General features: G+C 45.0%; 1 protein-coding gene across 1 annotated transcript in view; it reads left to right on the top strand.

The window, feature by feature from the left end:
* The window catches only part of ADGRB1 (adhesion G protein-coupled receptor B1), a gene marked incomplete at both ends in the record, with an annotated part of 208,435 nt that overhangs the window by 103,896 nt on the left and 84,776 nt on the right, over positions 1-19,763 (top strand). Inside the window, one exon of the mRNA XM_082044888.1 lies at positions 17,638-17,776. Coding sequence (XP_081901014.1) covers positions 17,638-17,776 — 139 coding nt within the window. The remainder of the gene's footprint in view (positions 1-17,637; positions 17,777-19,763) is intronic.

Raw genomic sequence — 19,763 nt, 5'->3', positions numbered from 1 at the left:
TTTTGATTTTTTTCATGTAGCTAGAAAAAGAAATCCCCACCTCCAACCCTGCTTTGTGGAGGTTGTTGCATTTCTCTCCACTCACACATCAGCATCTCAGAAGTATTGTTAGTTAGAAACGGCATCACAGCACTGGACATTTCCCCACTTCCCAGTTCGTTTCCACCTAATTCATTCAGTTTGTAAGTGCAAAAGATGCTTTTGCTAATTGCCAGCTCTGCCGGATCCTCCTGGGATTGGGAAAGCAGCTGAGATTGTTCTGCCTGTTACATCTTCAGCAGCAGTAAAGAGCTGTTGCCGCAGTCTGTGAAACAGGACTTACATGACTCCTATTACTGTCGTGCCTGAGTATTTCACGGCCTTCAGCGTGGTGCTATTGCAACTAGAGCTGAACAAAAAACTCCTTTTCTAGGTCACTTGCAGCTCTGAAGATTCTTTAACATTTGCCTTTACCCAGATAAATGTTTTAGAAGAGTTTTGGTGAAAAGAAAATGCAGGAGAAAGCACTGTCGGTCAAATGACAAGTGTCACTTTACTTTTGAGGCTGTCTTGCTTAAGACAGCTTCAAAATGCAGGAAAACTGACAGCAAGCCTCAGAACATTTCTGCTGCTCTGAAGCTGGAGCCACGTGGGGATCTGCTCTTAGGTCCCCTGAACACAGGACCTGAAAGGAGAATGTTTGTTCTCCCAGTCTCCCTCCCAGGAAAGCCATCAGAAGAGGTGGCCAGGGAGCCCCCAGCTTGTGAGCTGTACTCCTTCACTCTGACATGGCATGTCATCTCTGGAAAGAAAGAAAGATCAAACAGGAGGATGGAGACGGAGCTGTCACATCCACTGTACATTTCCTGTTCAGTTCTGTTACCCTTGGGCAGGTGAAGGTTGGGACCAGCAACTTCATCACTTTGGTCCTAGCCTGCCTGTGTACTCACAGTGTGTGTGGAAGACCTTGATTCACAAGCCAGCAATGATGGAAAGAGCATTTAGATGGGTTGGGGAGAACACAGCAAGCCCTTTTTTTTCCCCTCAGAACCCATAAGGGTCAAGCTAAATATCCTGATCAACTTCATCCTGTGTGCACACATGTGCAGGTACTTGGACCCCCTTTGATCTCCACACTCACCTCAACAGGCTATTTTTTGCTCCAGGAACTTCCTTCTCTGCAAAATCTCTGCTGTTTATTTCTCAGAGTAAATCTGGACAACTCCTATTGCTATTGCTGATGCTCATTTACTGCTCTCCTCTGGACACTCCCCTCTTCACACCTTCAGAGAGCTGCAGCAGCAGGAATCCTCTTTATTCACCCTCTGCAAGCCCAGGCTGATCTCCTCCTTTTGAGACTGTTGGCTCCAGGTTCTGGCCTGGCTTTTGGAGCCAACACCCTGGCAGCTTGCAGATCTGCTTAGCCAGAGGATAAAATCTTCCTGCTGGGATTCTGCATTTCATGTGTAGTTGTGATGCTAGGTGTCTTATTCTCATGTTCTTTCCCTCCCCTGCGCTTTGGGAGAATACCAAGAAAGCTGAGTGCATTTTGTTATGAGTGGCTTAATACCTGAGATCTCAGTAAGTCTCAGTGGGGTTTTTGAATTTCCCACCTTGGGAGCTATAAACTCAGTCCTGCTCTCTCTGGGCTCTGTGGAAGGCTGAGGCTCACAAGTCAGTTCCTTTGACTAGCAGTAGCTGGTTCACATTCTGCAAGGATGTTGTAGCATGGAACTGCAGCTCAGGGTGTCTGCACAGGTCTATAGGAGGTGGATAAACAGGTCTTTAGTGATCAGTTAGCCAAGGGAGAATGCAATGATGGATGGGTTTAGCACCGGCATGTGTGTACATTATCGTTGGGCAGATTGAGGTGGATGGATCGACAGGAGAAAAGGACACTTCACCCCTAGGACTGTGTCTTCTGCTGTATGACCAGCATTTTCTATAATAAAGTCCATTCCTGATGCTGCAAACCACAAACAGGACAGTACGGACATTTTTCAGTATAAATTACTTTAGCCAGCGCAGTCATTTTTTCTGTCTTATAATTGGCAGGTATTTAATTAGCTGGGGAGTATTTCCGTGTCTTCCTACTGAGTGGGAAGTTAGAAACTCCCTGTCTGGTGAATACACTTTGAGTCCCTTCAAAGCCCATTACTGCAGCTCTGCTTAATATCAGCACATAAAATACATCAGACAGTTCAAATTGGCACAGATGCTGCAACACCTGTCCAATTTACCAAGCAGGTTGGCTGAGGGTAAGGGTGTCACTGGACATGTGAGATAAAGTCCACTCTGTGGGTTTTTTGGGGAGGACTCTGTCCTTTGTGTTGCCTAGATGTACAGAGATAAGGCAGGATGTGGAGAAAGCTTATCAAAGAAATTTTGCTGGGAGGAGAAACATTTTCACCAGCCTGTATCTCTGAAAATATTTTCATTAGCAGAAAGTGGGTTTAAAAGGTTTTGATAGCAAACCCTGTTTGCACAAGTTCCAGGGGCTGGCAGAGTGTTTAGTTCACCAGCATAGCTTCGGTTAAATATATTTTCAACAGCAAAGCTGAGAAACAACTCCCCCTCCTCCCCTGTGACCTGCTTTCCTGAGAAAAGAGCAAACAGATCCGTGTCGCTCTGCTCAGCACCTGCTCCTTATTCCTGCTCTTTGCAAAATCCTGGGGCGCTATGTCTGCGGGTCAGACATGTCTTTTCTCCCAGCCAGACCCATCGGCAGGGGAACGCAGGAATTAGAGCAGAGCTGACAACAGTCGCGCTGTCCACATAAAACCATCGAGCTTGCACGGTGGGGGGGAAATCTTCCAGCAAGAAAACCTCTGCCAGCTTTGCAGGTCTGGAGCTTGATTTGAGTTTCAAGCTCCTGCCAGCCCAGCCAGGCTTTTAGCAGGCTGGAGAAGGGAAGTTTGCTCCACTGCTTTCTAGTTTCACTATGATCCTGAGCGTTGCTGTCAGTGGCTTTCTGCATCCCTGCACCCTCGCTGCTCTCGTGCATGTCAAATTGTGACAAGGTACCATTCCCAGCAGCGTAGCTCGGGGCTGAAAGGGATCGATGAATCCAGCCGCCTCTCTGCTTGCTGCTCCATTGCCAGCCAAGCCGCGCATCCTCGCTGCAGGATCTCACCCCTCTCCCTCTGATTGATCTGGATCCTGCCCACCAGGGAGCTGTTTACATCAACCCCCGATGAGAAACCATCTGATCAGCAACCCGGGAGGGCTGGGAACAGGTTGTTCAAAGGAGAGGGGGCAGCATGATCTTAAACATCAGCATTTATTTATTAGCATTAATTTAGCCACTAGGGCACCAGCCCCCTCACTGCATTAGCATCATCTTTATTTCCCAGAGGCTTCCTCCTCTTCTGCTAATGTAAATCCAAGGCAAACCCTCTATACACCTACATAAATCAAGTCAGAAATCACACTGGTCCCACCAGGGTGGGCTTTTGTGGTTTGTTTTACATTTTATTTTACCTCCCACCTCCCAAAATCTGTAACAAACTAGCATGTAACATGACAGGCCATCTACAATGGCTATGGGCACAGAATAACAATGAGAAGGCAGTGAACAGCGATGCAGTATTGCTGAACCAGGTTCCAAATGACCTTCAGGAATGGGCAGATGCTGCTTTCCAAAATTTGAACTGGGGAACAAGGGAGGCACTCCATGCATTCAAGGGGCTGTCAGCTCTACTTTTCTTGGCTGCTCCACTTCCATGAAATGCTCATTTTGCAGAATGCAGAAGGAAGAGGATGCCAAAGGAAAAGGAAGGAGCAAAAGAAAGCACTGGCAGAGAAAAAAATGCATCTAGCTGAACTCACACCGACTAAATCTTCTCATCTACAGAGCAGCATCCTTTTAATATACACAAGGGGCCTATAAGATAGACAGAGACAGATTTTCTAGCAGAGCCTGTTGCGATAGGACAAGGGGTGATGGTTTTAAACTAAAGAAGGGAAGATTCAGACCAGACATGAGGAAGAAATTTTTTACGAGGGTGGTGAAACACTGGCCCAGGTTGCCCAGAGAGGTGGTAGATGCTCCATCCCTGGAGACATCCCAGGCCAGGCTGGACGGGGCTCTGAGCAACCTGAGCTGGTGAAGATGTCCCTGCTCATGGCAGGGGTTGGACTGGATGAAGTTTGAAGTTCCCTTCAACCCATTCTATGATTCTGTGATCCCCATGGGCATGTGTACTGCCTCTTGCTATTTAGCACCCTCCCTCTCAGCTCCTGATTCAAAGCTCATTGTTGTACAGTTGTAGGCTTGAAGTGGGTCTTGATTTTGGTTTTGGTGTTTCCCTGAGGTTCTGATCATGGGATACATGTGCCAATGTCAGCAAGGTTCAAAGCTCCATCTGTCTGCCTGAGGACCAGGGTTGGACTGTAACAGACAAGTTAACACAGCAATAAGTAACCTGACATTATGGTGGTTTGTACAGACACTACCACGTTTGTATTGCTCAGGAGAACCTTATTAGTATGTTTGAAAGACATGATAAAATATTCAGGGTTTTAGAAATGTTAATCCAACAACCTCCTTCAGTTCCTCTACCCCCTCCTCACTCTTACGTAAACTAGGTCTTAGATGCTCAATTGCAAAATGTGAGTTGCTTGTGCTAAAAGGAGGTGGCAAAGCATAAGTGACCTTTCTCCCGGCAAGCCCAGAGCGGTGATGTGAAATGGGGCAAACACATAATGTGCCGCGATGGCACAAGTGTCTTTGGTGCCCAGCAGCTGAGCCGAAGGGTGATCTGCTTCACCTGCTTGCAGTTTGATGGCGATGTATTGCTGAGCTCTCTTGCTTTTGGTTGCAAAGAAGTAGGTACTAAAGGTGCTCTTCCACTGCAATCTCGCCCACTGTTCCTTTGGAGTTATTTGACAAAAGATAGATTAGGAAATGCTCAGTGAACAGACAGCCCTGAAGGTCTCAACAGCTCCCCTGGATTCAGAATAACTTCAAAATACCCCCAGAATTCATTTGTACAGTGCTAAGTCCTCCTCAGAGGATTTCTTGCACCCCTTCCCCTTTACCTCAGCCACCACAGGACTTTCATTTTTTAGGATTGTTGCCTTTGTGTTTAATGCCCCTTTTCAGCTGGAAACACTGGCGCATGAAGCTATCCAGAGTTCCCAGGTCCAGATTTATCTGTTACTGTGATCCACTTGCATCTGTGAGGACTTTATTCATAGGAGATTTGTGGGGGTTTTGTTAAGAGCATTGAAGTAATTTGTACCTTTAAAGGACTGCATCTCCCTCTTGGTTACGGTTAATCTTTAATCCAGCATCTTCATCTTTGCCTGCAGCACCTTAATTTGGCTTCTTGATTTAATTTCTTTTACCGTCTGCTACCTCCTCCCATTCCCAACCCCTCTGTCATCTGCCTGATTTATTTTTCATTGTCTCTTTATTTGCTAGCCCTGCACTCAGCCATTACAATTTTTTGATTTAGGTTTCAGAGAAGCAACGTACCCTGGAGCTAGTGTTTTGGTGGTGAGAGAGCCATAGCCATCCTTCTTTCCAATCTGGGCCTCCTGTACTTTTCGAAATAGGGCTGGGACATCAGCAACAGTGTTTGCCTGCTGTTTTGAAAAGTGCTGCTTGTAGATAGACAAGACACAGTCTGTGTCTCTGTCCCTGATTTTGTCATGAAAAGCGGGGAAGAGCATCAAGATTACTGGGGCCATTTCAGAGAGAGGGAGGCTGAAAAAAGGAGAACACAAGTGACAGGAGATCTGGACCAGAGCTGGGATTTGTAGGCTTTTTGTGCAGAAGTAATAACACACTTACATCTTCCTCTTTCATTTCAGTCTCATGCACCTGAGCAATGTCTAAAATCCCCAGCTGGAGATGCAGAAGCAAGCCTACTGCTCTGTCATCGCCAGGGTTTGGTGTGAGCAGTCATGGGATGATGGTTGTGGTCACCTCTTGCACTGGTGTGGCCTCACCCAGACCACTCTATGCAGTTTTGGGTGCCACAGTATAAAAAAGATATAAAGCTACTTGAGAGTGTCCAGAAGAGGCTATGAAGTTGGTGAAGGGTTTGGAGGGGAAGCTGTATGAGGACAGGCTAAAGTCACTTGGTTTGTTCAGCCTGGAGGAGAATGAGAGGAGACCGAGAGGAGACCAAGAGGAGACCTCATTACAGTCTACAGTTTCATCACAAGGGGAGTACTAAAGGCAGGCATGAACTCTTCTCTCTGGTGACCAGCGATAAGACATGAGGGAATGGCAGGAAGATGCATCAGGGAAGGTTCAGGTTGGACATTTGCAAAAGGAGGTTGCTGGAGCACTGGAACAGCCTCCCCAGGGAGGTGTCACAGCCCCAAGCCTGACAGTGTTCAAGAAGAGACTGGACAACATCCTCAGACACATGGTGTAAACTGTGGGGTTGTCATACGCAGCGACAGGAGTAGGACTCGATCCTTGTGGGTCCCTTCCAACTCAGGACACTGATTCTATGATTCTGTGATCTCCCATGTCAGCTGATCATCCTTCTGCTCTGGCTGAGGGCTTGGGGTGGAGTTCTGAGTCCTTTTAGGCTCCATTGGTGTCATCTAGGAAAATGGAAGTGCTGAACCACAGACAGGACGTAAGTGCTGCTGTGTACTAGGCAGTCTTACCATGCTCTAAAGAGGACGTGAGATATCTCTTACCAGGTGTCCGTATTCCTCTCCCTGCCTGTAAACCAAGTGCATTTGTACATCCTTGACTAGCCAAAGGGAGCGTTTCCAGCTTGTTAACTGCTGCCTGAAATGTCTTACATTTATTTTGGCATCTGGTACACTCAGCAAAAGTGTTTACTACCTTCCTGTCCCATTCTTCCCACGAGACTAGAGCATGGGACCATGATGTCCAGGCACAGAAGTGTGTTCTGCTAATGTGCTCAGTTCCTCTGAGGATTTTCCATGAAATGTTTTCAGTACATCTGTTGAGGCTGCTGCTTATCACTTCGATGTGCTGAATATAATTTTCTGTGTAACCAGGAAACTTTCCCGGTTTCTCAGAAATGATCGTAGGATGTCTGGCTGCTGTACAAAGCAGAGAAAGAAGATTGCCTGGACAACATATGGGTTAATGCCTGCTGTGAAGTCCCATCATTTTATAAATAGAAAAGCAGAGTACCCATCGTTTGGACCATGATCCAGTTTGAATCTTCCTAGCATGAGAAGACCAGTCTGCATAACCAGCCACAAATCTTTGATGTCTCAGGCATCTCATAGTAATTGAGAAATTACAGCTGGAAAGCTGATATGAAAGCTGATAGGGTAAGCTGAACATTTCTGTGTCCAGCTGGAACATACACAGTCTTCCTACACGTTTGCTAAAACAGGTGATTTCAGCAGGGTTGTGCAGTGTGGTACAACAAATGGGTGGTAGCCCATTCAACACAGTCCTAGCTCTCATTTTTGTTTTGCAAGACTTGCCAGAACATTTCTGTGCAAGTTCTCCAGTCAAGGACACCCAAGGAGGTGCCCCTGGAGAGAACGGTCCTGCAAAGCCTGGATAAGCAGCTGTAAATGTCACGTAGAGGTGGGAAGGAGACAGACACATCACTCACTGGTTTCACCTTGTGCTTTGTTGGAAAGAAGCCCTATATGATAATGAGACCAGCCATCTTACTGCTCACCTTTCCATTCTCCTGTTGTCCTGGTGGTACACTTCCTTCCAGTCGGGAAAGTCAGCTTCAGAAGGTCCCAGTCTCTATTCATGATACTTTCATAGTAAATCCTGTTTTCATCTATTTCCCCCTGATACCTGATGAACTATTTATTGCACAGATATTCCAGTGTAGCAGGAAAGCTCCAACAGTGCAAATTTGCCCAAAAATAAGATTAGGAGGTATAGCCTGTGCATCTTGCATTGGAGAGATTCCAGAAATGCTGTAATGATGCTTTTAGCTCTGGATGGTGATAGCAAGTTTAAGAGCAGAGGCTAAAGTCTTGGAGGGATAAAACATTGATCTGTTCTGGAAAGTAGTCCAAGGTCATCTTCTGTAGTCACTGACAGGTGAGCCAATCTGATGATACCAATGCTTGCAGTGTAGCTAAATCTGAGAAGGTTTTTTTATTTTTTTCTTAGAGACATGAAGTCCCAGGATTATTGGGAGCTGTAGGCTTTTCTGTTTCTATTTCATAGGGTTCTGTAAGGGAGCTTGAAAACATCATTCTTCTAAAGGAGAAAAACCAAAAGACAAAGAGACTTTAAATATGCTATACAAAAAAAAAAAAAAAAAAGAAGAAAAAAAGAAACCCTCATGATGTTTCAAGTTGTGTGAGAGTTGAACTGTGTTACTGTGAAAGAGATCAGATCCGTAATTGTTAAGCAAACACTAGAACTGGGGTCAGGAGGAAATATGTCTCCAGGTTCAATAAGCAGGAGCTATTGAACTGGTTTCCTCTGCAACACGAATATTGTGACACCTCACAAGGATTTTCTCTTTTTTTTTTCTGCCTTTAAGGCCAAGGGAACTAACAGTGTCTTTGATTTTTCCAGCTCTTCTCTAGGGCCCATTGTAGCCCATGGTGTCAGATCTTCTGTATTAAAGCTTTGACATTAGTGGCATATGTTGAGGACTGTTCAGTGGCTTACCTGATAGGACACACAAGGCAGAATGGTCCTTCTGGGGGTCCGTCCTGATGAAACATCCACGGCTACCTTTGGAAAGGACGTTTGTCAGGGAAGTGCAAGAAAATCGCAGTTGTAGAGTATGGACCAAATGGCCAAGTTCTCCTTTCCCATCCCACCCCTTCCCTGTGCACAGGGACAGGTCTTTGGAGACCCAAGCGTGGTGTGAGTTTCATCTGCAAGAGATGATGTCTGCATTTCAGGCCTTCTGGAGGTGTGGAGCAGGGATGCAAAGGAGGAGAATGCTCATTAATTACCAACCACATGCTCTGGATTTTAAACGGCAGCCCAAAGCCCAGGAGGCTGACGATGCTGGGAAGTGCTGAGCTTCCTCTCCGGTGGGATGGCGCGGCCTTCTGATGAGAGTCATTACAGCTCAGCATCAGCTGTATTTATGGTGTCTGAAAAGATTATCTCCAGATAATCTTACGGGTATTTAGCCAGCCATATGCTTTATTTCAATGGTAATATGTATTTCTTTGTACGTTTTAACATTGTTTATGTTAATTAAGTCTTCAGACTGGATGTTGCATATGGACTGTTTCGCTTTTAATTTTTTTTTTTTCCTGTGGCTAATTTGCAAATAGTAAGTAACCTTGTCCCCTGCAAAATGCTCCAATTTAGTTAACCATGATTATGAATCCACAGCTGGCAGAGGGCTTGCTTTAACCTCCTTATAACTTTGTCTTCCTGTCACTCCCCCCTCTGAAAGAAAGAAAAAGACCTGGAAAAAAAATCCCAAATATCCCTCATTTCCCATAGGTCACAAATATTTTAATAAATCACTATTCTCTTCATTTTACTTGTATCAGTTTTGAGGTAAATCAGCTTGAAACACTTGGAATTAGGGGCCTCTAAAAAAAATAAATAAAAATCCTGCTCTGATTTAATTTTCCTTTTGCCAAGCAACTGGATCAATAGTAGACTTTTTTTTTTTCCTTTTTTCCATTTTCATTGTTTTTCCTAAAGAGCTAATTTAATAGTTGCTAATCTGATTATTGATTCTTTCCTACGAGCAGAAAATTGTTTTGTTCGGTGCCAAGTCTATGCTGTCGAGGTAGAGGTGAGAAAAAGGGCATCGGTGCCAAACAAAACTCATAAGGAGACAGAATGATCTCAGCAGTTGACCACAAAATTTTAAAGTGGCTCCAGAGACCTTTTATTTTTTTTTTGCTTTCTGTGAAAAAAATGGGGAATTCAGTCAAAGGATGGATGGATTAATTTATTTACTGGGAGGAAATGTTATTTAGTAGTTTCAAGAGTGAATGTTTACTCCAAAGACCAAAGCTCTAATATTGCTGTCTTACAGGACTGTATCCATTCATATGTCCTTCGTGTGCCTCAGTTTCCTTATCACAGAATCATAGAATAGTTTGGGTTGGAAGGGACCTTCAAAGTTCATCTAGTCCAAACCCTGCCATGAGCAGGGACATCTTCAACCAGATCAGGTTGCTCAACTTGACCTTTGATATCTCCAGGGAGGGGACATCTACCACCACGACGAGCAACCTGGGCCAGTGTTTCACCATCCTCATTGTAAAAAATATCTTCCTTACATCTAGTCTGAATGTACCCCCCCTTTAGTTTAAAATCATTACTCCTTGTCCTATCACTATAGGCTCTACTAAGAGGTCTCTCCCCATCTTTCTTATAATTCCCCTTTAAGTGCTGAAATGTCACAGGATAGTGTCCCTGGAGCCTCCAATTCTCCAGGCTGAACAACCCCAACTCTCTCAGCCTGGTGCTCTTGCCCTCTGATAATTTTTATGGCCTCTTCTGGCCCCTCTCCAGCAGGTCCATGTCTGTCCTGTTCAAAGGACCCCAGAGCTGGACCAGCACTGCAGGGGGGTCTCATCAAAGCAAAGCAGAGGGGCAGAATCACCTCCCTGACCTGCTGCCCATGCTCCTTGTGATGCAGCCCAGGGTACTGTTGGCTTTCTGGACTGCAAGGTAAATGAGGTTGTTGAACCTTAATTTCTTTGAACTGATTGTAAGAAAAGTGGTGGACAATCAGTTCTTTGCACTGGAGCTTCAGCCTTCAGGTTGGGTTACACGGATTTCACCGAACTGGTGCTGCACTTCAAATTCAGAGACACAGAAGTGCATGATTTTTCTAGGAAGATAAGTTTTGCTCCAGTAAGCCTAGACCCCCTTACCCACTCGCTGGATGTCTGAGATGTCTCACAGGATTTTCAGTAGCATAACTGAGAGCTCAGCCTGGCTTTGAATCAGTGGATTGATCACAGAAAAGCAAAATTATCTCCTGGATAATAGGATGACCTTTGTGAAAGTTTTACAGCATTGATTCAGTTCTTAGGAAGGTCTAAACTAACCAAAGTGTGATTACTGCTTTGGCACTGACAATCCAAAACTTCCAGAGCAGCTAAAGTGTTAAAGATCAATTTTAGCACATATTTTGCCTAGTGTTTAATTTATTTCAGTGTTTACCTATCTGGCACGAGATCCTTTGTGACTATTTTAGCAGCCAATCAAAGATTTTTTTTTTTTTAATATTTTTTTTGTTTAGTGTTGTTTTGGTTTGGTTTGGTTTTTTCCTTTTTCAAAAGGTGCAGACCTTTTCATGTCCTTTTTTCCTTGGAAACCATCCACTTTTTAATCCAGCCCTGAGGTCTTGCAGAAACGGTGACTCTGACACACTTGCTGCAGCAAAATGATTGTACATTTTTTTTTGTCCCGAGCCATTGTGTAGAGCCAAAGTGTTTGAAAGGCTCTTTGGGGCAGCCTTTGGCTGGAAATGAAAATTGCTTTTGGGAATCCCACAAAAAGGATTAACTTTGACTTCATCTCTGGTGCGTTCTCCAAATTAATAACCAATCTGCCAGCTGGACTCATGCCAAGCACTTGCATGACCTGCTTGGTTAACAAAGGGGAAACAACCTATGTGAAGCAAGAAGTATCAGAGAACCAGAGAATCACTGAGGTTGGAAGAAACCTCTGGAGATTGTTTGTATTATTTAAGTCTCAAATGTATACCCCATTTTTAAAACCTCTTCCCGCAACAAAGGCACTTGTACAAATTCTTATTCAGGACAGTATTTCTTTGTAAGAAAGCCCTTAAGCATGTGCTTAGCTGCTGTTTAAATCTACAAGACAGTGCTTAATTGCTTTTTCCCATCAAGTGCTCGAATAATGTTCATAGTCATGTTGTAACATATGGTGAAACATTTTCTTGCGGAACATCATTTGAATTACACTGGAGATATTATAAATCTGACCATAGACATTAGAGACAGAACCAACTTGTCAGGTTTCCTACTAACCCTTCCAGTACAATGTTTTTTACACCAGCCTGGTTTGGGAATTTCTACAATTCCTCTTTGGTGATCAGTCTGACTACACTGTTCTCTAATATTCTGCCCACGTTTTCCCTTTAGCACAGTTCCTCTTTCTTCCCTCCCCTCTTGAGACCTCCTGGAAATAATTCTGTCTCCTTATTAATACACCTGCATTCAATATTTGTGAATAACTCAAATTCTGCTCTTTTTCTTTGCCACTGAGTTGTGAGAATGGGTTTTCCATTACAAACGCAATGCACTTTTCTGCAGAATCATAGGCTTTGCTGTAGAAGATAAAGGCTCAGTACTGACCCACAGATGAAACCTGTACACACAGGTGTGCATACACACCTACAAACATATACCGCTGTTTAAGGACCTGTTCATCAAAACCCCACTTTTTTCTGCAGCTTTTAAACAGGTTTTTGATGAAAATATTTTGCATACATATATGTGATATCACTTTTCTTTTGTAATTTGAACAGATCACAGTGAGACAATCTTTATATTACAAAATTCAGTGATCAAATAATTTAGGATTTGAAATTTGCTCTGAACTAGGAGGCTTTCGATAATACTTGCTGGCTGAACTTTTCTCTGGGCAAAACAATCTCTATGTCCAAAAAGACTGAAACTCTCTCTGTTGTGATTCCCTGGACCACAGAGAGAACCCTCTAGATTTCTCTTGTTGGTATTGAATATTTCATCTGCAGCAGTTGTTGCTGAACAGGCTCAACCATTCAGAAGCCACAGTGGGATCACACAAAAATCACAATACTGCCATTATTCACAATATTTCACATCAATACAGTTGTGATTTTGAAGCTCCAGTTGCGACTTAATCACACATTTTTAGGAGTTTGTCAGCAGCTATGTGGACTAGAAATTAATTTTAAAATAAAGAAATACAGGCTGAATCCACAAGTTAGACTTGAATGAAGGTTCATAGTATCATGTCCAGTTTGTGAATGAGACAACACTGGAACCTGAGTGCCATGAGTGAAGCGATGAGCAAACCTTTGGATGATGTATCAGTTAACCCTAGTGATGGTGCAATGTTGGATAAACCTTTAGCTCAGCTCTTTGAAGACCAAGCTTAGCCTGCCTCTTGCCACATGGTAGCACATGGAGAGTGAAAAGAGGCTGGTGACTCTTCTGGTATGTCCTCCTGCCCACAAATACGTGCCTTCAACCCAGCTCCAAACCATATCCCAAAAGGGTTGCATAGGTGTTTGTATCAAAAAGATTGTAGGGCAAAGAAAACAGGTAATTAAACAGATTTACAAAGAGAAGGAAAGGGTGAGAGATGAATTATTCTTCTGAGTAGCTTAAAACCACAGGAATGGACTTGTTTTTTCGGAGTACTCAGCATTTGAATATTCTGCATAGTTTAATATCTGGTAATAATTGATTAATAATCTCTGGTAGTAATGGGGGACAGATTTTCTATTAAATGTCATAGTTGGACTTATTCTGAGGTGATTTACACCAAGTTTCTGACTCAGAACGTCCCACAGCACCAATCCTTTATGTGATTTCTAGCAGCTTTTAAGGTAAAAACTGGATAGCTTTGATTCAATTGATTTCTTTGAATTCAACTGGATAAATAAGCAGGCATCAGACTTGTCTTATCAGAACAAAGGGCAAGTTGTGACGACTTTTTTTTTTTTTGCCTAGATATCACTATGTGCTCTTTCCGTGTGTGCATCTAAAAATGGATATCAGACAGTGCCAAGTGCAGCTTTGGCCCTGGATGGACTTTTTTCTGATATTGCGTTCAATCCCCTACTGTCAGCTTTTTTGCCGTGAGAGTGTGAAACCAGACGCAACATCTAGAGAGTGTTATTTGTTTTTTGATACCTTCCCTGGGGTTTCCTATTTTGTTAGGCATTCTGAATTTTTTTGCTCTTTTTTTTTTTTTTTCTTTTTTTAGTCTTTTTCTTTTGGATGAGGTTACTTCTATTGATACGTGGCCCAGATCTGTCCTAGTCTGCTCTGAAAGCTGGTAAATGAGTAAAGCTGGTCTTGGATTGAAAGTGATGTTAAGACAATTGTATTCACACATTTCAGGAGAGTTCAAATTGCTTGGGGGCAGGCACGTACGTGTGTGTCAATATACACATATTTGATGCTTTAAGAATGATAACTTGCAGCGTGTCTATCTGTCATGAAAGCCTGCTTAAAAATACAATGTTAAGCACAATTAGGAGCCATTTTAAGGGCACTTTTTTAGATATTAACAAACCTATACATTAAAAAATATAAGCACAGTACTAAAACAACCTAAACAATAACAACTAACCAAACAAACAAGCAAATACAAATAAACCAATATCTACAAAAAGCAATAACAGCCTGGTTTAGAAGGGAAATAAAAGCTGTTGTAGAGATACAGAAAAAGGAAAAATTGATAGCGAGTATTACAAATTAGAAGCTTGAATGAAACAGATAAAAGAAAAAAAAAGTAAGAATGTTATTGTTCAAGATGGTTAAAGTGAATAAGGAAGTAAAATTAAGAGTATAAATAAATCTTAATGGTCTTATTTTGTTACTAGCTAGAAATGACAGATTTATTTATAATAATGAAGAAATTTCAATAAACGCCTGTATTCTGTAATTGGAAGAGAGCCTGGTTACTTAATCCACATTCTAGGCTAATGAAATACTTTTCATTACAGCAGAAGCTAGAAAGCATGCTATCCATCATCTGATAAAGTAAGATGTTTTTTAAGAGAAAAAAAAAAAAAAAGAGTAATTTTGCATGCAAGAGTTTTCAAAGAGCAGGCTAAGGCTAATCAGGGATCATTGCTCTTTAGTAAAAGAAGGGTGGAAGTATTCTCAAAATCTGGAGAGAGAAGCACAACAGCCTGGATCCAGAGCCACCCGCCTCACATCTGTCTTAGTCACAATAACACGCCATGTGATAGGGGATCCAAAAATTAGGGGATTGTGGGTAATATTATGATTATAATTGAATAATAGCACACTCATTAAAACAGAGGAATTAATAGCAATCAGCTTATGGAAAATGGATCTCGTCGAGCTAAATTAATGCTTTCTATGAGAATGCAGAACTGGTTGGTAGAGTCTGAGCATTTGTCATTATTTGTACACATCATAAATAAGGCATTTGTCTTGGTGACAATGAATAAACAAAATGACTGGCTAATGCAGTTCTTGGAAACAGAGTTGGTACATACAGGGGAGAATAAAGAATTTGTGTTGCCTCTGAGATTGACCTTGGACCTCCCAGTCACTTCCATGAAGGGTGTTGGTGAATTGTGGAAGGTTCATAGAAGAGACCAGAGAACATGCCTGGAGCTCAGAGTCTCCAAGAGATGATGTGACTTAGCTCATTGAAGAGCTGACTATCCAGGGAAGACAGATTTGTGTCCCATGGACATGCAGGAGGGTCCAGAAGTTTAGAAAGACTTGGATGGATGGGCACCAAAAAAAAAACTTGGATGGGCACTAGAAAAAAACACAAACCGAAACAAAACAAACCACAAAACTGTTCTGTGTGTTGCTGAAAACTTCTGCAGTAAAATTAGTTTGGTTTTTTATTTTTTTACTGTGAGAAGTGTTTTAAACCAAAACAGAGATAATTCAGGAAGGCTCAATGTCATATGTTAAACTGGATCCAAGTAGATAATCACAACAGAATCAACAGCATGTGTTGATGCTCTGTTACCCTGTTGGTATTAAGCCTGTTCTCTCTGTTTTCTTGCACGGTGGTTAGGGAGATGGAGTGAAGCTTCGTCTTGTTATGTGAGGAACACGTCAGTGTGTGTACAGAGTCAAAACCTGCAAAAAACTTCTCTGCAACTCAAGGCACGTCTGCCGGAGTCAGCAGTATGGAGAAGTCCAGGCCATCTGTGATACACCTAAGGCTGCTGAGCAGCTTGGCTCCATCTGGAGCTGCCTTGAGCTTGCTGCTGGCATTCTTGCCTAGGTCCCCTCCTCTGAGGATGGTCAGATGTGGAGAGTGGACATCTGACATCTATGTTCCTCCAGTGAAGGCATATGGCATTTTTGCTTTGCCTCCACATCCCATGCCAGGTTCCAGTGAAGCCCGGGTTATCCACATGGAGCCTGACCTTCTAATCAGTTGCAATTCTGTACTTTACCCTCTGCATTTGTACCCCGTACGTGACCACATTTTGGGAGAGAGGTCTGGACAAGACGCAGAAGCAATGGGTGGAAAAATAACAGTACTTTTTTTGGTGACAATTGTACCTCGGCATGCAAGGCAGACCATGAGATTCCCCTTTTCCTTGTCTTAGCCCTTAGTAATCACTTGGAGACAGGGCTGCAATAACTTTTCCCAAGGAAATCATCCCATCTGTGGGACAATGGCCAACTTCACGTTGAGCTTTTCCCACCTACAACCCTTTCCCCATTCTACCGCTCTTCCCCAGGCTGAAATGATACCATGAGAAAGCAGGGGCTTTGTCCCTTCAATCTCTTGGGGTCCCTCTGACCATGAGGCTCCTTCCTGGAGCTTGGGAGGGTGGGGAAGTTCTGAGAGGGGTCCTGTCATGGGCTATGGAGACCCTGGCCTGAGAGAACTGGGGGGGAGAAAAAACAAGCAAGCAAGCAAACAAACAAACAAAACTAACTAAAAAAATAGGAAGGGACAGAGTAGAGACATCTGGGGAGTAGGGAAGGTGTGGGGTGGAGTCACATATTTTGGTTATCAGGGGCTGGAGAGGGCTGCTCTCCCCTGTAGGGATCATGTGGCTGGGGGAGGTCTATACAGGGGGATACATTTATATGGGGTGTAGGGCAGGGGTTTGAATGGGGTATATGGGGAGCAGGACAGGGCTATGGGAGGGAGCGAGGTGTGTATCAGGTCTGTGGGACAGGTCTACAGGGTTATGCATCCATTTATGGGACATAACCCTACCATAGGGTTAGGGAGGTGTATTTTGGTTGCACAGGACAGGACTTTAGGAATATTTATCCATTTATGGGGTGTGTATCTGAGCTATAGGGTTATATATCCATATAGTGGGTGTATGGGACAAAGCCATAAGGTTATGCATTAATATATGAGACATGTGGGAAAGGGCTATAGGGTTAGGGAGATGTATATGGGATATTTGGGATGGGTCTGTTGGGTCATGGATCCTATATGGGGTGTATGTCATAGGGCTTTAAGGTTATGCATTCACAAAGTGGGTGTGTGGGATAGGGTTATAGGGTTAGGGAGGTGTATATGAGATATGTGGGATGGGGCTGCAGGATTATGAATCCATATATAAAATATGTGGGGCAGAGCTGTAAGGTTAAGGAGATGTATATGGGATATGTGGGATGGGTCTACAGGGTTATGCATCCTTACATGGGGTGTATGTGACAGGGCTATAGGGTTATGCATCCACATAGTGGGTGTGTGGGACAGGGCTATATGGTTATGTGTGCATACATGGGACATGTGAGCTATGCGGTGCATATGGGGACGTTTACACGGGTGGGGGGCGATGGAAAGATCTTAGCGGGGTGGGGAAAGATCTTAGCGGGACAGGACCAGGACCAGGACTAGAAGATCCAGGTCCAAGGGGGAGTGTGGGTGATGGGATAGGGGTGGTGATGGAAGCGGCCGGCGGAGGCGGGGGAGGGGGCGCGGTGCCCGCTCCCCGCCCGCCCTGACGGCCGCTCTCCCCCTCTCCCCGCTCCGCCGCCCCGTTCCTCCCTCCCATCTCCCTCCCTCCCTCCCTCCAGCAGAGCCTCCGCCTCCGCCTCCCCGCCCGGCGCCTGGTCCTGGCGCGGCTGCCGAACGGTCCCGCTCGACGCCTCCCGGACTAAGTGCCTGTGTGACCGGCTCTCCGCCTTCGCCATCTTAGCCCAGCTCAGCCCCGACATGGTGAGTCCCGCCGGCAGAACCGCGGAGGGAGGAGCAGGTGGCGGGGGGGGACACGGGGGACAAGGGGAAATAAAGAGGGAGGGAAAGGGACGCGACCGGAATGGAGCGGAGCATCCTCGGCGTGCGGCTTTCCGGTACCGCGGAGAGGCGCCGGGGACAGACCCCAGCCCTGCTGCAGTCCGGTGTCGCCGGGACCGTGGCGACACAGCGTGAGGCTTTGCATCACCCTCCCCACCTTCATCACCGCCCTTCCTCTCCCCTTCCCCCCGCGACCCTGACCGCAGCTTTGCGGAGGGGGACACACACGCTGGAGGATGCCGCTGCCCTGCATCCTCCCATCCCTCCATCACTCCGCTGTGCGTTTGAATATGAATAGTGTCAAATGTGGGGGGTGACCAACCCCCGTCGGACGTGTTCACTCCCGTGGGCTCCCCACACAGGAAATCTTCGCACGTGTCTTATTTTGGGGGGGTTGATCGCCTCGCACCATTCCCGCTCCCTTCTGCTGCTCGCTCGTGTCCCTCTTCCCTGCCTCAGGGTCCCTTTCACTACCCCACTTTGTTTTCTTGGAGGATGGGGTGTGTTCCCCACTCCGGAATAGGGGATAGTGGAGGGGAAGAGTTGTGAAGTTTTGGCCACTGTTGGTGACATGAAACGGGTGCCGCGTCTCGGACGGAACCTCTGGAAAAAAAGTGCAAGATTCCTAGAAATTATCACCGGGTGGCTGCACCCTGAGTCAGAGAGCGGGGCGGGTGCCAGAGCACCAAAGGCAATACCAGGGTGGTCAAAAGGGGCTTTGCAGTCTCCACTCTTATACCTTGTGCTTTTTATTTATTTATTTATTTTTTTAAGTAGTTTATCCCTTTTTTGATAGTTCTCTGGTTCATAGAGTAAAGCCCTCCCTATTCCCTCCACCTAGCGCTTCTCCATGTGCCTGGGCACTGGGAGTTACTGGGCCCTTGCAATGATTTACTAATTATGCCTTGTTTCTTAAATGCTGGCTTAATTCAGCCAAAGGGAAGGGGATAGGAAGAAAGAAAGGGTGACGGTGGTAAAGGGTGGGGGGGAGATCACATTTTCCAAGATGAAGGTTTGGTTTATTATTAGAAACACTAATGTATTTGGTCCACTAGTTACCATGGAAACAACATCTGCACTGAAGTGGGTTTAAAGACACAGTGTTGGTTGTGTTTGCCCGGGCCCTGTGCAGGCCCAACCACTATAGTGTTGTGAAATAGGCTCTGGGGTGTCAGGTAGAGCAGCTCTCATGGTCCTTGTGAGAGAGGCATTGAGCTTCTGGTCTCAGCAGAGATGTGCTGCTTGAAGGATGCTTGGAGGTAGGACGGGGACAAGGTTCTTGCTTGGAAGGGGCCTGGAAGGAGTTGATTGAATTCATGCTGGCATCCCTGCACTCATCTTTTTTATTGAGTAATTTTTTTTTCTTTGTCTTCCCATTGGGCAGGTGGGGGTTTGAGTGAAACTGGGTGAGCAGGGAGGCAGCTTGCTGGGCTGGTGCCCTCCAGGAGTGGTACCCAGCCTTCTTGATGTGACCAGGCTGAGCTCAGGTGAGCCAGCTGGGACTGTCTTCACCAGCTCTGTACCCTATTGTTCTGTACATGCCCTGTGAGCTTGCAGGGCTGCGTCCTGCCAGCAGCAAATCTTCACCCTTCAGCACAAGCTACAGCAGCTTAAGTGTCTGGCTCCAGAGGTTTTGATGACCACCAGGAAGATTAATGGCTGAGCCTTGTCCAGTGCGGGAAAGACTCTGTGCTATTGTTGCAAGCAACCCAAACCTGAAAAAGTTTAAGGAGGTTGCATGGCCGGATAAAATAAATTGTGATTTCTGCTGCAGAAATACTTTTAAGGCAAAACCTGAAATGAAGCCAGCCCACGTGTGCAGCTGAGCTGCTGGTGAAGGTCCTCTGCTAATCCTTCTTCTGGAAGCAGGCTGAGGACCAGGCAGTAAGGGAAGAGAGAGGAGTCTTTG

The sequence above is a fragment of the Streptopelia decaocto genome (genome assembly GCF_964273445.1).
Source record: "Streptopelia decaocto genome assembly, chromosome: 2".
In the NCBI taxonomy this organism is placed as follows: domain Eukaryota; kingdom Metazoa; phylum Chordata; class Aves; order Columbiformes; family Columbidae; genus Streptopelia; species Streptopelia decaocto.
The sequence above is the reverse complement of the archived record's forward strand: the minus strand, read 5'-3'. Positions and strand labels throughout refer to the sequence as shown.